The 20,753-nt window shown below is 41.4% G+C and overlaps 1 protein-coding gene across 2 annotated transcripts; it reads left to right on the plus strand.

The window, feature by feature from the left end:
- The first annotated feature begins 18 nt into the window (after window positions 1–18).
- On the plus strand, window positions 19–20,706 carry LOC118357422 (MBT domain-containing protein 1-like). 2 transcript variants are annotated; one of them, XM_035734499.2, is made up of 17 exons: window positions 22–217; window positions 1,211–1,412; window positions 1,732–1,865; window positions 3,618–3,738; window positions 3,904–3,986; window positions 4,139–4,256; window positions 4,463–4,597; window positions 4,735–4,823; window positions 7,245–7,470; window positions 7,591–7,646; window positions 7,764–7,868; window positions 9,429–9,576; window positions 9,802–9,884; window positions 12,805–13,039; window positions 14,479–14,550; window positions 15,253–15,411; window positions 15,911–20,706. In XM_035734499.2, exons 1-17 carry the CDS (start codon window positions 197–199, stop codon window positions 16,027–16,029), a joined length of 2,106 nt encoding a protein of 701 aa, XP_035590392.1. In that variant the 5' UTR covers window positions 22–196; the 3' UTR covers window positions 16,030–20,706. The 2 variants fall into 2 exon arrangements, with proteins under 2 accessions (XP_035590393.1, XP_035590392.1); XM_035734500.2 differs by lacking the exon at window positions 15,253–15,411 and having other exon boundaries at window positions 19–217.
- Window positions 20,707–20,753: the final 47 nt, after the last annotated feature.

The raw sequence follows: 20,753 nt of genomic DNA on the forward strand, positions 1-20,753 counted from the left end.
TCTGACCAATCACAGCAAAGTGGGTTAAACTCGCGCGTGCGCTTTCGATACATTGTGTTTTTGTTGATATCCTGATATTTTCAGGCTCCGAGTTTAGCTTTCTGAAGCTAATAAACCTCCCTTTTTTGGGGGGGTTTTACTATTGTAGCCAATTTAGACAATAATAAAATACCATAGCTAGCTTTATGAAGGGCTGATGGAGAACACAAGGAATTTGGTGAGTTAATTTCTCCGATATGGTCCGTCCGCTTCCGACTTGTTGTGTAGCTAGCTACGTTAGCTAACGTCTTTAGCTAGCTAGCGCCCCCCCTTCGTTGTTATCAGATTGTAGTAAGAACAGCTGATTGAATCACCAAACATGCTAGATAATATCCAATAGCCCTGATTTGGAAAGTGAATATATGGATGCTTTATTCGTTTTTTACACGATAAAGGTCTACTCGTTTATTGAAATAATTTATTGCAAGCGGTCTTGTAACTAGCCAACGTTAGCTAGCTAAGTCTGGCTAGCTAACTAACGCTATGGTAGAACTGGATTAACAGATATGCTAAGGCCTCAGCTCTCACATTCAATCTACACAAGTCGGTTAGTTACTTAGCCAGCTAAGTGTACTAACTAGAACATTATAAATAGCTAGCCAGTAACGTAGTGCGAAACAGAGCATGGGGAAATCATTTACAGTAACGTTACTGTCATATGCAGAAGAGGAAGTGTTAAATTAATGCACACTCTGAGACGGCTTTGTAGTTGTATAGGAAGGTAATTGCTATTATGTATGCTAACTATGTGGCTAAGACTCAGTCATTGCTCAGTAAAATGTTATCTCATACTATTAACGTTAGCTCTATTGGTATGGATGTTGTTTCTCATCTCATTGATGCCGGTAGCCATGTACATATGCATAGCCATATAACTATCTGTATCTCTCACATATCAGTGCGACTGTTGAATCACATAGTTTACCATACCCAGTTTCCAAGTATACCAGTTTTTAAGACAATATTGTATTATGACTATGCCACAATAAAACATGTGGTTACGAAAGTTGTAATGACTTACTTTTTGAAAGAAAAAACAAAGTCATGATAATGAATGATAGATCTCTTAGTCTTGCTCTCCACAAAAATCTAGCACAACATTATAGACTCACTCACACACCCTCTCACTGTACAGTTGGTGTCATTCACTCCCTCTCTCTGCTCCTTCCAGGCTGAGCGCACCCCGCGTTCGGAGCGTAAGCGCCAGGACTCGTTCGGTATGTTTGATGGGTACGATAGCTGCAGTGAGGAGAGCACCAGTAGCTCCAGCTCGGAGGACAGTGAGGACGAGGTGCCCTCCATCCCTGCCAGCCTGCCTATCATCAAGAACAATGGACAGGTTTACACCTATCCCGACGGCAAGGCTGGCATGGGTCAGTACGGATAAATATTGATATAGAATCTGAAGATATCGATCGAAATTGTTCAGGAATATCTATGGGTCAGTCAGTGTCACTCTGGGGTGATCGCACAAAGCAGGTTTGGGATTGGTGGATGGGGCTTGTGGAAGACATTGTGAATTAAATGGCTGCCTGTGATTGAGGTTAGACTATAGAGTGTGTATTAGCATGGATCCCGGCCTGCAACTGAGAAGAAGAACTGATAAAAGAATACATTACTTTGAATTAATTGGAATTTCCTGCTGTATTATGAGTTTCCTGGGAATGTTTATGTGTTGCCTCTGTTCCCCAGCCACCTGTGAGATGTGTGGGATGGTTGGAGTGCGAGACGCCTTCTACTCCAAAACTAAACGCTTCTGCAGCGTCTCCTGCTCTAGAAGTTATTCCTCCAACTCTAAAAAAGCCAGTATAATGGCTAGACTCCAGGTAACCATGATATGCCCAACTATGCTATGCATTTTGTTTTAGCCAAATGGTAGAATGAGAATATTTTCTTAAACAGTGGGGCAAAAAAGTATTTAGACAGCCACCAATTGTGCAAGTTCTCCCACTTAAAAAGATGAGAGGCCTGTAATTTTCATCATAGGTACACTTCAATAATGACAGACAAAATGAGAAAAAAAATCCAGAAAATCACATTGTAGGATTAAAAAAAAAATGTATTTGCAAATTATGGTGGAAAATAAGTATTTGGTCACCTACAAACAAGCAAGATTTCTGGCTCTCACAGACCTGTAACTTCTTCTTTAAGAGGCTCCTCTGTCCTCCACTCGTTACCTGTATTAGTTAATGGCACCTGTTTGTTATCAGTATAAACGACACCTGTCCACAACCTCAAACAGTCACACTCCAAACTCCACTATGGCCAAGACCAAAGAGCTGTCAAAGGACACCAGAAACAAAATTGTAGACCTGCACCAGGCTGGGAAGACTGAATCTGCAATAGGTAAGCAGCTTGGTTTGAAGAAATCAACTGTGGGAGCAATAATTAAGAAATGGAAGACATACAAGACCACTGATTATCTCCCTCGATCTGGGGCTCCACGCAAGATCTCACCCCATGGGGTCAAAATGATCACAAGAACGGTGAGCAAAAATCCCAGAACCACATGGGGGGACCTAGTGAATGACCTGCAGAGAGCTGGGACCAAAGTAACAAAGCTTACCATCAGTAATACACTATGCCGTCAGGGACTCAAATCCTGCAGTGCCAGACGTGTCCCCCCTGCTTAAGCCAGTACATGTCCAAGCCCGTCTGAAGTTTGCTAGAGAGCATTTGGATGACCCAGAAGAAGATTGGGGGAATGTCAGATGAAACCAAAGTAGAACTTTTTGGTAAAAACTCAACTCGTTGTGTTTGGAGGACAAAGAATGCTGAGTTGCATCCAAAGAACATCATACCTACTGTGAAGCATGGGGGTAGAAACATCCTACTGTGAAGCATGGGGGTGGAAACATCATGCTTTGGGGCTGTTTTTCTGCAAAGGGACCAGGACGACTGCCATGTATTTTGAGTGAAAACCTCCTTCCATCAGCAAGGGCATTGAAGATGAAACGTGGCTGGGTCTTTCAGCATGACAATGATCCCAAACACACCGCCTTGGCAACGAAGGAGTGGCTTCGTAAGAAGCATTTCAAGGTCCTGGAGTGGCCTAGCCAGTCTCCAGATCTCAACCCCTTAGAAAATCTTTGGAGGGAGTTGAAAGTCCGTGTTGCCCAGCAACAGCCCCAAAACATCACTGCTCTAGAGGAGATCTGCATGGAGGAATGGGCCAAAATACCAGCAACAGTGTGTGAAAACCTTGTGAAGACTTACAGAAAACGTTTGACCTCTGTCATTACCAAAAAAGTGTATATAACAAAGTATTGAGATAAACTTTTGGTATCTTATTTTCCACCATAATTTGCAAATAAATTCATTAAAAATCCTACAATGTGATTTTTCTGGATTTTATTTCTTCTCATTTTGTCTGTCATAGTTGAAGTGTACCTATGATGAAAATTACAGGCCTCTCTCATCTTTTTAAGTGGGAGAACTTGCACAATTGGTGGCTGACTAAATACTTTTTTGCCCCACTGTATTTCCTTTGGAAATGCAAGAAAGCATCAGTAAAATTTGTGAACATATTTACCTATTTTCATTCTTTATTGTAATTGTTATGTGCTTTTTACTCGAAGGGTAAACCACCTACGAAAAAGGCCAAGGTGTTACAGAAACAGCCTCTCATGGCGAAGTTGGCAGCTTACGCCCAGTACCAAGCAAGTCAACAACAACAAAACCTGGCTAAATCAAAAGCAGGTGAGTCCCACAGTAGACCAAGCATACAGTCTCTCATATTGTTGTAATGGAGAAGAATGACCTTGAATGGAAAGTTATTTCAGTCAAAAGAATACACGTTCTCTGTATTTTCTTGACCCAGTATTGTGAACATGTGATGTTGACCTTGTTCCTTCTCCCCTACAGTAGTTCCTGTTGAATGCTTTGACTGGGGAAGATACATCTGTAGCAATAACCTGGTTGGAGCACCAGTCAGCTGCTTCAAGCACGTACGTTTAAACAATAGCCAGACATTCAAATAGTCTATTACAGATGCTAAGGTTATACATCTGTAAATCACACTTGTTTTGATCAAAACAATTGTCCCTTGTGGGAAATAATACGAAGTCGTGTTAAATTGAAATATTTCTCTGTGACTTAGGTCCCTATGGGTATGTGCTGGGGAGACCTAGCTGAAGGAGTGAGGGTGGAGGTGCTCAACTCCGATACTAACCTCTCTACTAAAGTCTACTGGATAGCAGGGATCGTCAAACTTGCAGGTAAGAATACATCTAAACACATGGAGGATTTTATACAAATTGTACCTGGGGTACAATAGAAGTATTACGCGGCTTTTTGTCACTATGATCAGACTATACTTGTATAAGGTATTCCTCTTAGAAGAATGCACGGTATGAGGTTGTCACGATGTCACGTGAAACATTCTGTTTTATCTGTTGTCTCTCTGTTTTGTTCTCTTCCCAAGGGTTCAAGGCTCTGCTGCGGTACGAGGGTTTTGACAACGACACCATCAGGGACTTCTGGTGTAACCTCTGCGTTCCAGAGATCCACCCCGTGGGGTGGTGCGCCTCCAGTGGGAAACCCCTCGTACCTCCCAAATGTAAGCATCGCTCTAATAAGGATCATAGTAATACGCTTTGAACTTGCCTTTGATCAAATAGTCACACATTCACTAACAGAAGGTGAAAAACCAGGTCGATAGACTGATGGAGGATATGTTTTTGTGTTCTCTCTCAGCGATACAGAATAAGTACTCTAACTGGAAAGCTTTTCTTGTGAAGCGACTCACTGGAGCCAAGACGCTGCCACCAGACTTTGCTGCTAAGGTAAGATCTCATAATTACGAGCCGCAGAGGCAAGGATGATAGCCTAAGCACACCAGTATTTCTACTTGCACATCATCATCATCTGCACATCTATCACTCCAGTGTTAATTTGCTAAATTGAAATTACTTCGCTACTATGGTGTATTTATTGCCTTACCTCCTTACTCCATTTGCACACACTTTATATATATATATTTCTATTGTGTTATTGACTGTACTTTTGTTTATCCCATGTGTAACTCTGTTGTTTTTTTGTTGCACTGCTTTGCTTTATCTTGGCCAGGTCGCAGTTGTAAATGAGAACTTGTTCTCAACTGACCTACCTGGTTAAATAAAGGTTAAATAAAAAAATAGAGCTTTAAAAGCTCCCACTCTAAACCAGGGGTTGAAACCGGTTTAGGGAACAGAACCAAAAACTGGAAAATAATGTACATTTTTCAAGGAACAGAAACGGAACAGGGAATGAAAGTGACCTCTACTGCTCCGGTACAAAACCGTTATTTTTTAAAAGCACGAAACCGGTTTATAATGTTCTTCTTTTACATATAGTGCTTTCGGGAAGACCCCTTGACTTTTATTCAGACCCCTTGACTTTTTACACATTTTGTTAGGTTACAAGCTTATTCTAAAATTGATTGTTGTTTTTTCCCCTCATCAATCTACACACAATACCTCATAATGTCAAAGCAAAAAAGGTTTCATAAATTGTTGCTAATATAAGAAATTAAATAATGAAATATCACATTTACGTAAGTATTCAGACCCTTTACTCAGTACTTTGTTGAAGCACATTGGCAGCGATTACAGCCTTGTCTTCTTGAGTATGACACTACGAGCTTGGCACACCTGTATTTGGGGGGTTTCTTCCGTTCTCTGCAGATGCTCTCATGCTCTGTCAGGTTGGATGGGGAGCATTGCTGCACAGCTATTTTCAGGTCTCCAGAAATGTTCAATCGGGTTCAATTCCGGGCCCTGACTGAGCCACTCAAGGACATTCAGAGACTTGTCCCGAAGCCACTTCTGCGTTGCCTTGGCTGTGTGCTTAGCGCCGTGGTCCTGTTGGGTGAGCCTTCGCCCCCTGTAAGTCTTTAGGTGCCTTTTGGCAAACTCTAAGCGGGCTGTCATGTGCCTTTTACTGAGGAGTGGCTTCCGTCTGGTCACGACCATAAAGGCCTGATTGGTGGAGTGCTGCAGAGATGGTTGTCCTTTCTCCACAGAGAAACTCTAGAGCTCTGTCAGAGTGACCATCAAGTTCTTGGTCACCTCCCTGACCAAGGCCCTCCTCCCCAGATTGCTCAGTTTGGCTGGGCAGCCAGCTCGAGGAAGAGTCTTGGTGGTTCCAAACTTCTTTCATTTAAGACTGATGGAGGCCACTGTGTTCTTGGGGACCTTTAATGCTGCAGAATTCTTTTGGTACCCTTCCCCAGACATGTGCCTCGACACAATCCTGTCTCGGAGCTCTACAAACAATTCCTTCCACCTCATGGCTTGGTTTTTGCTCTGACGTGCACTGTCAACTGTGGGACCTTATATAGCCAGGTGTGTGCCTTTCCAAATCATGTCCAATCAATCAAGTTGTAGATACATCTCAAGGATGGTCAATGGAAACAGGATGCACCTGGGCTCAATTTCGAATCTCATAAGTAAAGCGTCTGAATACTTTCTTTTTTTCTTGTAATAAATTAGCAAAAATGTCTAAACCTGTTTTCACGTTGTCATTATGGGTTATTGTGTGTAGATTGCTGAGGATTTTTATTTTGTCAATTTTAGAACAATGGAATTTTTAGAACAATTAATAATTTCAGAATTTCCATGCTAGTTAAGGATAGTATCGTTATCACATTTCACATTGGATTTATTAGCTACAAAAAGGCAATACGTGTTTTTAGTTCTGGTGCCGCACTGCACACACAAGCTTGTTAGCTAGCTCTGGTCCAGTGTTATACCTACTCCGTTCAAAGTTCCTCCATAGAAGCCTCTCTTCCGTAGATGGGCTATATTCTGTGGTCCTAATTCAGGTAATGCATGTCATAACAAGATTCCCAGCGCTTCAAGCCAAGCCTCCTCCTCCGCTCTCTCCCCAACCGCACAATTTCAGTCGTATCTCATACCCTACACTTGTCTGTCCATTACGTATGTGAACAACTAGCTTGCCCGCTCCATAGCAAGCTACTCTATCCGCATTGATTGGTGTAGTAATTTAATGAGCTAAATGTAAAAAAAAAATGTAAACGTTCAATTTTCACAGGTTAAAGGAACAGAAATGAACAATATTTGTTTTGAACTGGTTCAGAATTTTATTTTGCTGGTCGGAACAGTGAGGGGAAAAAAATGTGTGGTTCTGTTCAGAATTAAATAGTTAAAGAAATCATTTTGTTTCCAGTCCCTGCTCTAAACACCTTTCATTCCCCTTTCAACCAGGTCCATGAGAACATGCAGTTCCCTTTTAAGAAGCTGATGCGAGTGGAGGTGGTGGATAAGTCGCACCTGTGCCGAACTCGGGTGGCTCTGGTGGAGCAGGTGATCGGGGGAAGGCTGAGGCTCGTCTACGAGGAGAGCTCCGACGACTTCTGGTGTCATATGTACTCCCCGCTCATACACGCCATCGGATGGTCACGGAGCATCGGACACCGCTTCAAACGATCCGGTCAGTCAAGTTAGTTGGTTTGGGTAGTTTAAGTTGTTAGTGAGTTAGGCCTAGTTAGTTAGTTAGTTGGTTACTCCAATGTGTTTGTTTTCTGGCTCTGACGGCAATGATTGTTTTCAGATGTGTCAAAGAAAATCGATGGTCAGATGGACGCCCCCGCCCCGCTGTTTGCCAAGGTAATGTAATACGCCAAGTGGAGTTACAGTGGCCCAAGTCTTTGTTCCTCTGTGGTTTCTATTGATATTTTCCTATATATGGATCCGGAATGAAGAATGTGTCTGATGTCTCCTCAGGTGAAGGATGTGGACCAGAGTGGTGAATGGTTCAAGGACGGGATGAAACTCGAGGCCATTGACCCTCTAAACCTCTCAGCTATATGTGTAGCCACTGTAAGAAAGGTAACTGTCTCACCCCTCAGCTATATGTGTAGCCACAGTAAGAAAGGTAACTGTCTCACCCCTCAGCTATATGTGTAGCCACTGTAAGAAAGGTAACTGTCTCACCCCTCAGCTATATGTGTAGCCACAGTAAGAAAGGTAACTGTCTCACCCCTCAGCTATATGTGTAGCCACTGTAAGAAAGGTAACTGTCTCACCCCTCAGCTATATGTGTAGCCACAGTAAGAAAGGTAACTGTCTCACCCCTCAGCTATATGTGTAGCCACTGTAAGAAAGGTAACTGTCTCACCCCTCAGCTATATGTGTAGCCACAGTAAGAAAGGTAACTGTTTCACCCTCAGCTATATGTGTAGCCACTGTAAGAAAGGTAACTGTCTCACCCTCAGCTATATGTGTAGCCACAGTAAGAAAGGTAACTGTCTCACCCTCAGCTATATGTGTAGCCACTGTAAGAAAGGTAACTGTCTCACCCTCAGCTATATGTGTAGCCACAGTAAGAAAGGTAACTGTTTCACCCTCAGCTATATGTGTAGCCACTGTAAGAAAGGTAACTGTCTCACCCCTCAGCTATATGTGTAGCCACAGTAAGAAAGGTAACTGTTTCACCCCTCAGCTATATGTGTAGCCACTGTAAGAAAGGTAACTGTCTCACCCCTCAGCTATATGTGTAGCCACAGTAAGAAAGGTAACTGTTTCACCCCTCAGCTATATATGTAGCCACAGTAAGAAAGGTAACTGTTTCACCCCTCAGCTATATATGTAGCCACAGTAAGAAAGGTAACTGTTTCACCCCTCAGCTATATGTGTAGCCACTGTAAGAAAGGTAACTGTCTCACCCCTCAGCTATATGTGTAGCCACAGTAAGAAAGGTAACTGTTTCACCCCTCAGCTATATATGTAGCCACAGTAAGAAAGGTAACTGTCTCACCCCTCAGCTATATGTGTAGCCACAGTAAGAAAGGTAACTGTTTCACCCCTCAGCTATATATGTAGCCACAGTAAGAAAGGTAACTGTTTCACCCCTCAGCTATATATGTAGCCACAGTAAGAAAGGTAACTGTCTCACCCCTCAGCTATATGTGTAGCCACAGTAAGAAAGGTAACTGTTTCACCCCTCAGCTATATATGTAGCCACAGTAAGAAAGGTAATTGTTTCACCCCTCAGCTATATATGTAGCCACAGTAAGAAAGGTAACTGTCTCACCCCTCAGCTATATGTGTAGCCACAGTAAGAAAGGTAACTGTCTCACCCCTCAGCTATATATGTAGCCACTGTAAGAAAGTTATGGCAACAGTTTGGATTGTTACCAATGGAAAACTTTCATAAAGGGCAAATTCAAGGGGCATTTAGCCCAATCATACTTCTCCACTGTTGGTACCCCTGGATTGGGGATTCCATGTTATCTTCAGTCCCCTGTAACCTGTTTCCGGTGTTGAGTTGTATACGTCTGGATGTTTGCTGTCTGTTTCAGGTGTTGAGTTGTATACGTCTGGATGTTTGCTGTCTGTTTCAGGTGTTCCGTTGTATACATCTTGTCTTGATGTTTAATTGTGTCTCAGGTGTTGGCAGACGGGTACCTCATGATCGCCATCGACGGGTCGGAGGCAGCTGATGGCTCAGACTGGTTTTGCTACCACTCCACTTCTCCCTCCATCTTCCCTGCTGGCTTCTGTGGAATCAACTACATTGAACTCACGCCCCCTAGAGGTACATTTCTATAGCCCCTTTTCCTTTCACAGACTACAACATTACTTCACTCCGATTTGAATTTTTTTTCATTCAACCATTGTTTATTTAATTAAGGATAGTCTCATTTAGATAAAAACTATTGGGACAAAGAGATACTAAGGTAGTTTTCCTTCCTCTTCCTTTCCTTCTCTCTGGTCGGGGGTTATATGTTAACCCAGCCTTACCACTGACTTTGCCCCACAGGGTACACTAAACTGCCATTTAAATGGTTTGACTACCTCAGAGAAACGAGTTCAATAGCCGCTCCTGTGAAGCTCTTTAACAAGGTAGGACTGATTCCTGACATCGTGGATTTGTTGTTTTGTTGTTTCGCCCGGTCCTGTAGTTCTGTGTAATGACAAAGCGATGCCAACATGCGTTTTGTTCTTCTATGATCACATGAAATGTACAAATAAAAAAAATATGTTGATAGGTTTCGGTTGCATACATTGGGTATTATAAGTATCCAACCCCCTTGGATTTTCTTCCACGTTTTGTTGCATTACAAAGTGGGATTGAATTATGTCATTTGTGTTCTTCACAAAATACTCCATAATGTCAAAGTGAAAAGAACATTCTACACATTTTCACAAATTAATTAAAACAAAATTACTCAAATATAGTCGTTTCGTAAGTATTCACCCCATTGTTTAGGCAAGCCTAAATTAGTTCAGGAGTAAAACTTGGTTAAACAAATCACATAAGTTACATGGACTCACTTTGTGTGAAATAATAGGCATGACATTATTTCAACTACAAAGACCAGGGAGCTTTTCGAAAGTCTCAAAGAAGGGCAGTGATTGGTTGATGGGTAACAATAGCAAATCAGACATCGAATGTCACTTTAAGCATGGTCAAGTTAATAATTATTAAACCACTCAGACACATCAAAGACACAGTTGTTCTTCTGAAATGAGGTGCAGGACAGGAAGGAAACTGCTCAGGGATGTTACCATGAGGCCATTGGTGATATTAAAACGGCTACAGAGTTCAATGGCTGCGATAGGAGGAAACTGATGAGGATCAAAAACATTGTTGTGACGCCACAATAATGACCAAAAAGACAAGAAGTATGAAAAAAATATATACTGAATATGCATCCTGCATGCAACAGGGCACTAAAGCAATATTACAAAACGGCAAAGGAATAAACTTTTTGGCTGAAATGGTGGTGGCTGCATCATGGTATGGGTATGCTTGATATCAGCAAAGACTGTTTCAGGATAAAAATAAACATGATGTAGCTAAGCACAGCTAAAATCCTAGAGGAAACCTGCTTCAGTCTGCTTTACACCAGACACAGTATGAGGAATTCCCATTTCAGCAGGACAATAACCTAAAACTACACTGGAGTTGCTTACCATGACGACAGCGAATGTTCCTGAGGAGGAGCCAAGTTACAGTTGTGACTTAAATCTGCTTGAGAATCTATGGCGAGACTTAAAATCACTGTCTAGTCATGAGTCCCAACACCTTGACAGAGCTTGGAAGAATTTTGAAAAGAATAATAAGCAAGTATTAAACTATCCAGGTGTGGAAATCTCATAGGGGGATTTCCACCTGAGTTAAGCGAGCGTAAATGGAATGTTAATCCCTTCATGCACTTTTCTCTCTCCATGTGTTCTGACCTTGAACTTAAGCATGAGGATAGCGTGCTGTTCACCCGCTATTGGTTTGGGGTGGAGATCAGATAAATGAAGGTGTGGCGGAGGTGTCTACAGTATTCTGACCTTGACTTCATTTCCCAATATTTCCACCACCTTTATGCACGAGGAAACCCTGAATAAGGTGTAGCGAACCTGCCGGTTCCAAGTGAGAAAAAACATCTACTTAATTTTCCTCCGAAAGAAGTAATACCGTTCTCTATACACTGTAATGTACAACTTGATAAGAGCTATTGATAAGAGCTAGGTTAAATGAGTAATCAGTTTGGATAAGGGAATTATAAAAAAAAATGGACCTTATGATCGTTGGAGACACGTGAAACCAGTCATATGGCAGCAAACTGAACCATATCAACATATCTTTCCCGCTGTAAAGTTGATGAAATACTGTGCCATTATGTAGAATTTAAATTGTACAGCCTTTTAACTGGCATCCAGGGATGTGCACTCTCGAATGTCTTAATGACAGGCTACCCCGACTTTCTCTGTTTCCTGTTTCTATCATGTTAAATATTAGTCACTATTAGTAGGCCTAATAACCACATATATTCAACTGCCAATTTACTGTTGGTTCCCTTCAGTTAGTCTACGTTATCATTTAATTTAATTAGATTGTTTCGTTTACTTTCATTTGCTTCCTCTGTAAACATTGTCACGGCTGTGTGATTTTATTGCTGAGGATCATTAGTAACAGTTGATAATACAAGAAAAAAAGACATGTAGGCTAATTAAATCGGAGCACAGGCCAAGCCGTAACAGTGTGGCATAATACTTGGCTGTGTCATCACACAGTTCCATGGTTAGTGCAGGCAATAAACGAGGAGGCATTAAACGAGGAGGGTATAGCCTAAGATTATACACTATTCTCCCTATTATAATCCCTATTATCATTTGACGTAGACTAATCTTCCAACATTACCACGAGTTGAAGAACTCAATGCTGCAATTTTCTGTATGAATCTAACCTCATTTTTTTCTTCTTCCGTGTGTGAAGTCTCTCCAAACCAGATTCATAAATACTTACTTTAAATAATCTAAAATAACCTTAAAAATGAAACGTAGATGAATATGCATATATTTAGATGGCTTTCTTTCATTGATCCCTAATATTCTGAACCTGTTTTCTCTGTATATTCTAGTCTGTCGACGAAAGGTACAATGTATTTAAAGGGATGTCTTAAGATAAATGTACTGAAAACTCCACGAGGAAATCTGTTGGCCAGCAAGTGGGAGGGTTTTCAACGGTTGTATGAAGTTTATTCAGAGCGTGCAAGGTAGCCACACCTGCAGAGCATGTTACGTGACTGAATAAAGTAAGTCTGAATACCAAATACTGAGAAGTCCGTAGGAAAGGCATAAATTCCCAGGTCTTTGTAACACAATAAAATGTGAAGGAATCCAAGGGGGGTACTTACAATACCCACTGTACATCTTTGTTGTAAGAAAGTGCTTCAAAATTGTAATGGAAAAAACACTGGATTGAGCATTTTAACCTAAGAATATCTCTCCTCCTTGCCTCCGCTATCTTGTTGCCCCTGCCCAGGATGTTCCAAACCACGGGTTCCGCCAGGGCATGAAGCTGGAGGCCGTGGACCTGATGGATCCCAGGCTGGTGTGTGTTGCCACAGTGACTCGGATCGTCCACCGCCTGTTGCGCATCCACTTTGACGGCTGGGAGGATGAGTACGACCAATGGGTGGACTGCCAATCACCTGACCTCTACCCCGTGGGCTGGTGTCAGCTGACCGGCTACCAGCTACAGCCCCCCGCCGCACAGAGTGAGATCAAGCACTATAGTTCTACCCAAATATAACACACTAACATGCTCAGACATAAACCAAACTCTACCCTTAGGTTCTCGTTGATGGATTGGATTAGATTCCAGTGATATGTTGCCAATTACTCGATAACATTCCATTGGAGTCCCAAATTGGGTTTAGTATTTTCCTTCCCAGGAAAATTGCAAACACACCTGCGGCATCCCGGTGTTCCTGTTCAAAACAGAAATGCTATTAATTCTCTAGAGTTTATGGGGAGGGGGGTCTTTAGTTCCAAATCCCACAAACACATTCATAAATGGCAAAAAAAGACAGTCCAAAAATAGATCATATGGTTTTGAATTGTCTGTCCTATATCTAGGAGACATAAAGCTCGGATCGAGACGCAGCTCTTGCAACAAAAAAACCCCACATCTCTAGCTTAAAAGAACATGTAATACCAGCGAAAAAATCTGACCTGATAATACACTGTAAATGGAGAAATATATACACATGAATATAATGGTGTCTTGATGTACTGTATTTGTTGCCATTTAATAACTCAGAAGTTCTCTGTCACCGCCCTATTTCGTTGATGAACCACTGTTGGCCGACTGGTGAAATATCATACCTTTGGCTGAAATATGCTTGTTTGTCCTTTTCTCTCCCCTTCCACTTGGCTATCAGGGGGAATTTGGGAGGGTTGTGGCTGTTTTTACTCAATGCTAACCGACTTATTGTGGTGACTTTGTCACAGGGAATAAATATGATTCGCCGCTGAACAAACAAATGAGCAAGTAGAGGACATTCAACACTATGCGTAGCGGAGTGGTTGATCAATTTCTGGCAAATTTGACTCGTAAGCCCGATGTAACTCCCGCCTTTTCAGTTTTAATATCATGGAACAATGTTGTAAATGTCTATTTCAGACCCAGTGTAGCTGCTGTTTTGTTAACAGCGAGTAGACTAGCACATGTTGAACCTCTGCCAGTGCCACACAGCTAGTTTGGAGATTTGTGAATGTAAGATGGACATTTTCCGACTGTAATGAGAGGTCGCATGTAACCTACACATGATAGTCAGCAATTAAATGTATAAAAGCCAAGTGTTTTTTTTTTAATTGTGAACTTTATGTTGAGTAAATATGGTAGGCTGCTAGCGTTGTGATGACTGGTTTGATTTATCAATGAAGCCAGAGAGTATGTTTGTCTGTTTCATGCAGCTATTTGGACGTACGTGTTTAATATTTTTGCGTTAGTGAGACATAGAATTAGTATATTATTGGTCCATGGTACCTTTCATTTTCTTTCTCAGGAAACCTGAAAGAGCTTGGTGGGGAAATATCGGGATACCGGTTACCGGTTTTACACCCTAGTCCCAAACTAACAGGCAGAAATGTACCTTTGTGTCAGTAAAACAATAGACAACTGTTTATTTACTGCTAATTTATGTCATTTCAGTGGCCAGAGAAATCCCACCTGCTGTACCTAAGCAGAAGAAGAAAGCCCAACAGTACAAAGGCCAAAAGAAAAGTGAGTTATCACTTCTTTCCTCTTTTCCTCCTTCCGTTGGTCCACACTCTGGTGGGGTCAATCTATCTACCCTTTCTCTTATTGGTTAGTTTTTTTCTTTCTTGTCTGTTCCTTGGGTTCTGATTGGTTGGCATGAGTCACATGAAAGGAAACTGGCACTCGGGGTAAAAGCCAAAGATGTGGGGAACGTGCTTGTAACACCAGGTGTGACGGTCCAAACACAGCTTGTTTTACACCTCAGGGAGTGGTTTAGCGGGGATATGTGCAGACACGGTCACACACACCACCAACTCTAGCTGATTTACTTGAGTCTGGCTTACCTGGTAGCTTACCTGGGGTGTATTCAGATTATGTAAGGTTCTAGAACGTTTCATAATGGAACAGAGATCATTCTTGGAACCGTTTGAAAGGTTTTGCAACAAAATAATTAATTGGGGCCTGGTGATTCGTGTTTTGAAATATTATATGAAAGGACTTGGAATATGTACATGTTATGTAATCTCATTAAAGCATGTAGTTGTCTAGGCCTTTGCCTAATACACACAATATTATCTATGATGAATAAATTAATGCATTTACTAGATTTTTCAAAATACATATAAAGCAACACTGTGCAACCAAACATTAAAATCTATACTGTTGGGAGCGCTAGCATCCTGAAAACACCCCTGGTAGCTTACCTGAGTCTGACTTGGTGTCTAGAGCGGAAGATTCCGGTTGGTCGACGGCCCTTCAGTCAGGCAGGCAGGAGGAGGAGCCTATCAGGGGAGGAGGAAGAGCAGAGTCCGCCCCCTTACTCCAGCCAGGGCCCCACTATGGTCCCCCGGCCCCGCACCCACCACCACCACACCCACAAACCAGGTAACACACTAACAATGAATAACAACTGAGACCTCCACACATACACAGGGCGGTAACAGGGGCCAGTCCTCATCCACTCTAGGTCCTGACCTTCATGTGTGATCCCTGTGTGTCGGATGCAACTGCAAGAATGAAAAATCTATTTGAGCTATTTCTGTGTCATGTTATTGAAGTGGAAGTGTTAATGTGAAAAATGTAATTTTCTCCTCCCATCTCATGATGCGTATTAGGTGAGCAAAAGTGTTAATATGATTTACTGTGTACGTCTGTTCATATTACTGGAACTGCAGGCTCAAATGGAAGGCTAGGTATTAAGTCAGCTGTTCCTGTGTTGCAAAGGGTTTTGTGAATAAAAATTGTTTTGCTTTTGTGTTCTCTTGGAGTTGAAAAATGAATGCCTTGTCTTGGTATGCTGGAAAGAGTTTTGCCTATAATTTTGAGATTCATCAAACCCTCAATTTGGCTAACACGCTCTCCCCCTCTCTCTCCTGCTCTCCAGAGTCTCTGTTGCGTCTGAAGGAGGAGCCGGCTGAGGTGGATGAGTTCACCTTCTCCCAGGGCATCTCAGATCAGGAGAGCAACGGCTCGGGCAGCTACTACATTAAACAGGAGCCATGATCATCCAGGGGACAAGGGCCTCGGGCTAGGCCTGGGAGGCCAGGGGGAACCTCTTACACCCCCCCCAACTAGGATAAGACATCTTTAAACCAAGATGAGAACAACAGGGCAGGGAGCATGGAGTGCTCTTAAAAAAAAATCCAGAGATGCCAGTTTCTTACACCCCAATCAGGAGAGAATGCTACTGGGGTACAAAACACTGAGTGACTTCACGCCCTGAAACCCCAACCTTCACCCACAAATTAAGCTACTTGGGGCTCCCCAAAACCACCCAGGGGCGAGTACCCTTCTGAGCAGCTACAGCCTCAAACCCTGGCGCTCTGATAGATAGTCACTCATTCACTGAGACAGACATACCATATGAACAAGGCTAACGGGTAACTGGACACTTCCCAAAGCCACTGGCCCAGAAGAGGCCTCTTATGATACCTGGACAATCTGATTTAAAATCCCAATTCCCTGGATGATTGGATACGACTGTGGCTCTCTCTCTCTTCCTCCATAAATGCATCTATCTAGGGGGCATTGGAGCTCTGGATGCCCAGAAACAGAAGCCTCTCATTTGGGTAGTCTCTCTCCCCCACCCTGCTAGGCAGGATCTCTGACTCAAAACTTGGGGCCCAAACACACAGTCACCTGGACTAACTGTGACAGATATTTCTGAGCCAGACCTTGGTTTATTTCTTTCAGGTAAGAAGGCTAGCCGCACGTGGCGGGATTTAATTTCACTCGGTCTTGAGAGGGAGGGAACAAGTTGTATAAAGCAGGATGATTATTATTATTTTTCAAACATTTTGCCAGGTGGACTTGCTTTTTATTTGTTAATAGTACTTGAAGTTTTCAGTTGATATTTGTAAAGTTTCTGTTTTTTGTTTGTTTCTGCCCTTTAAATTGTGGGGTTGTTGTTATTTTGACTTCAACGCTGATTTGTTATCAACCTCTCTTTTGGGGGGGGGGAGATACCGTCGGGAGTGGTGTAGATATTATGAGGATACATATTCATAGATGTGACTGTTCAATATAGAACTATATAGATATTAAGAATTGTGATTTGACGAGAGTGGGTTTTGAATAGATGTTGTATAAATCCGAAACCTTGCTGGTGTGATAGGACTGACACTCTCAAACCTAGATGGTGTTTGTGTCTTAATAGGGTAACTTGCGTACTACTTAGTATTGGCTATGCATACTAGGTGGTGCTAATGTGTCTATTGGGATACACTAGATAAACACTGTCACAGATTGCACTACAGGAACAAACAACCAGTCTCTTTGGGTTGTTGGAACCACCCTTTACCATGTCAGCAGCTTTAGAATAGAAGGACCGGACTTAGCTAACGTTTGCATCTGTTTTCTTCAAGTACAGGATACAACTCCAGAAACAAAGCTAAACCATGATATACTCTTTATTTTACTCTACCATATTGTCATAACCTATTTTCCTCGAAGAACACAAGTGTAAACTTAGTAAGTCTGGCCCTAAAAGACATAAATGATTTTAGTAATCAAGCAAAGTTTAATCCTAAAATGATGTTGTAAAGCAGGCAGAAAAACAATATAGGCTACATTTCATGGATCACTTCCGAGATATGCAAAACCGGTCATTTTATTTCAGTGGTGTTTTTCCTCTTGTGTATGGGTAGTTCTTTATTTCAGAGCCATATTGATGCGTACTGGTTAAGTATTCAACCGAGCCACTGGATAACACCTTTATTGTTCGTGTTAATGTCTTTTATTAAACACGGCTTTGTTGATAGTCTGTACGTACATAAAACCAATGGGATCAGATTGGAGTAGGCTATAGCAGGAGAACCTTTCCCATTGGCTTCTTTATTCACCAATTAGAGGTCATACATTTTTATACGATTCCTGATTGGTTGGAGGAGATCCTCCTGAATTCCTGAATCTGCTTGTGTGTTGTAGCTGGTACTGACTGAGTGGTGACGCATCTGTATCTAGACTTCATTTCTATCTTTGTACTACCTCCTGGTGAGCTTGGCAGTCAAATAGAGACAGGGTTGGGGCTCATTGTGAATTCCTAATGGGGTCTCAAATTTGAAATGCAGGTTTGGGCAACTTGATATACCATATGCAAATAAAATAATTATATCCTCATATGTTTGACTTTAAGACTAGACCGCAAACACCAATATTTCTAACATAGCACATTTGAGGTAGTCCTCGAAATGGAATAATATGCAATAATGTTTTCTGTATTATTTTGCTATGTCACATCCATGAACTATAACACCCTAAAGTGATATTAAGATACATAAAATATATTATACTTACATCAGTTTACCTAAATTCTATTGCATAACTGTGACAACTGTGAGCTATGGTCTATAATCAGAATAGAATAGTTAGGTCTGTTAGAACCACACGCTATATACACTGAGTGTACAAAACCTTAAGGACACCGTCCTAATACTGAGTTGTTGCCCCCGAACCCCACAAACCAGTGTGCCTGGTACCTACTACCATACTCCGTTCAAAGGCACTTAAATCTTCTGTCTTGCCCATTCACCCTCTGAATGGCACACATACACAATCCATGTCTCAAGGCTTAAAAATCCTTCTTTAACCTGTCTGCTCCCCTTCATCTACATTGATTTGAAGTGGATTTAACAAGTGACATCAATAAGGGATCATAGCGTTCACCAGGTCAGTCTGTCGTAGAAAGAGCAGGTGTCCGTAATGCTTTGTACACTCCGTGTCCAAATAGACAAGTACAGAAAAATGGGTCTAGCTCAGTGATCGTCGCAGTTGTGAAATTAGCTATAATCTCTCTATACCAGTAAGGTTGACGATTAACTTCTCAGGAAATGTTTGCTTTTTCTTGTCTTCAAGGGTCAAGCAAAGCACATTACGGTTAAAATCAAACAGAACGACATTGCGTAAAGTTACTTAGAGAAAGGTCTTAATGGAACAACTTGCTCACAAACAGTTTCTTCTTGTCCATGTCTGAATGTTTTCTCCCGTTTTTTGATATGGTTTCTTGTGTTCAGTTGGTTGGTAAGGTATTTTATATAAACCATTCATGTCTTAATGTTCTAACAGTAACAATTAAGATCCCTTGGATCAGCTTTCAGTTTGACGCCGTGCTTTGTGTAGATAGGCATGTGTTACCCTCGTTGTTTCCATGTGGTGTTCTTTTTCCAAGGGATGTATAGTTTCATAGTTTCTGCCAATATGCATTTCCTCTCTGTTGATTTATGATTGAATTGTTCATCATATTAATTAAGGTTATATACAATGTCCAGCAGAGCAATAAAATGTCGTGTCTCGTTATACCCTTATGTGTAAAAGGTTTGGAGTTCAGGATTTGCTTTTTTGTTTGTGATTCACTTTATGAAATTCGATCTGGCGCAGACTTTGACTAACTAGATGAGAACGAAGATAGCATTAAAGGATGATGGTCATCTTAACCAATTTACTGACCAATTTACTGACCAAATTTCATTATCACCGTAAGGAAAATGACACTGCTGTTTATAGACTAACTTTGCTGCTACTTTCCAAATAAGCCAAATGATTCCTAACGCACAATCAAACACCGCAAACCTTTTCTGCATTTTGAAGGTTTCTACTTTTTCAGTGATACTATGCCTCTTTCTTTATTCTTAGAAATGTATGTTAAGAATATCCCAATATCACCTAGAAGCCCAATCCAAAGTCAACACCTTGCCTCTCCATCTAGTCACTTCTGAATCCTTCTTAGATATCTGAAAGAACAGGTTGCGTATAAGCAATATGACATAAGCTCACATCTATCCGGTCTGTTCGGAAGTACAAGGGGCAATTCAGGAAGTGTGTAGATCTGAAGGGCTGATTTGGGAGTGGGTGCACTGATCAATCAAGTTAGAGTGCATGCAGAATAGTGAGGTTTTTCTGTGGTCCTGTACTGAGCTTTTTGTTTGTTGCTGTTATGGTCTTTGGTCTTGCTACCGCCCACTAAATTGACCTCTAGCACCTAACCCAAAGTATCTCCTACAGATTTGATAGGTATGAGAAACATGGTAATACCTCCATTTTGCCCTTTTGGTAAGCTTGGTGGAATTTGAGCCATATTGCTTACACCTATCCAAATCTTTTCAGACTCTAACATGGTTTCTCGTGGTGGTAGGGGCTAGGGAGTCAATCTAGAATGTGGTGTCTGTTCATTGAATACTAACACGGGTCTCTTTTTGTATGCGACAAACCCTCTATATTCAGCCATTATATCATGGTGCTACATATATTTGATAACGTGATTAGTTATTTTATTGGGGAAATAATTCTCAATTGTAATTATGAATGGAGGGGCTTAAGTTGCGTTTTTGATTTATTTTGGATACAAATAACATTGGTTTGTTAAGATTGTTGAAATGATTAACACTGGCCCTTGTAATACATATTAAGTTGCAGTGTAGGATTTGTACATGTTTTGATAGTGTCTATAAAAATGAGGTTTCCTTTCATCATTATGGTAATTTTGTGCTGTGATCAAAGTTTGATAGAGAATTCCTTGAATTTGTAAATATATCAAATGTTTGGGGACAATATTGGTTGTGTTTATTTGTTTCTTTGTTTACAATCATTGCAAATGGTTTCCGCATGGCTGTGAAAAGGTCTATCTGTTAGTGATTTTTGTAAGAACTAACTTTTTACACTGAATAAAATGATACTTATAAATTACTATATTTGTTGATGCAGATTTTTTCCAATCTTTGTAGTTAAGATTT

The sequence above is a fragment of the Oncorhynchus keta genome, chromosome 24 (assembly GCF_023373465.1).
Source record: "Oncorhynchus keta strain PuntledgeMale-10-30-2019 chromosome 24, Oket_V2, whole genome shotgun sequence".
Taxonomy (NCBI): domain Eukaryota; kingdom Metazoa; phylum Chordata; class Actinopteri; order Salmoniformes; family Salmonidae; genus Oncorhynchus; species Oncorhynchus keta.

Coding starts and splice junctions, on each gene's coding strand:
- LOC118357422 (XM_035734499.2), top strand. CDS start 197: ATGGAGAACACAAGGAATTTG. Junction 9,577..9,801: donor TGAACTCACGCCCCCTAGAG/GTACATTTCTAT, acceptor TTTGCCCCACAG/GGTACACTAAACTGCCATTT. Junction 9,885..12,804: donor CTGTGAAGCTCTTTAACAAG/GTAGGACTGATT, acceptor GCCCCTGCCCAG/GATGTTCCAAACCACGGGTT.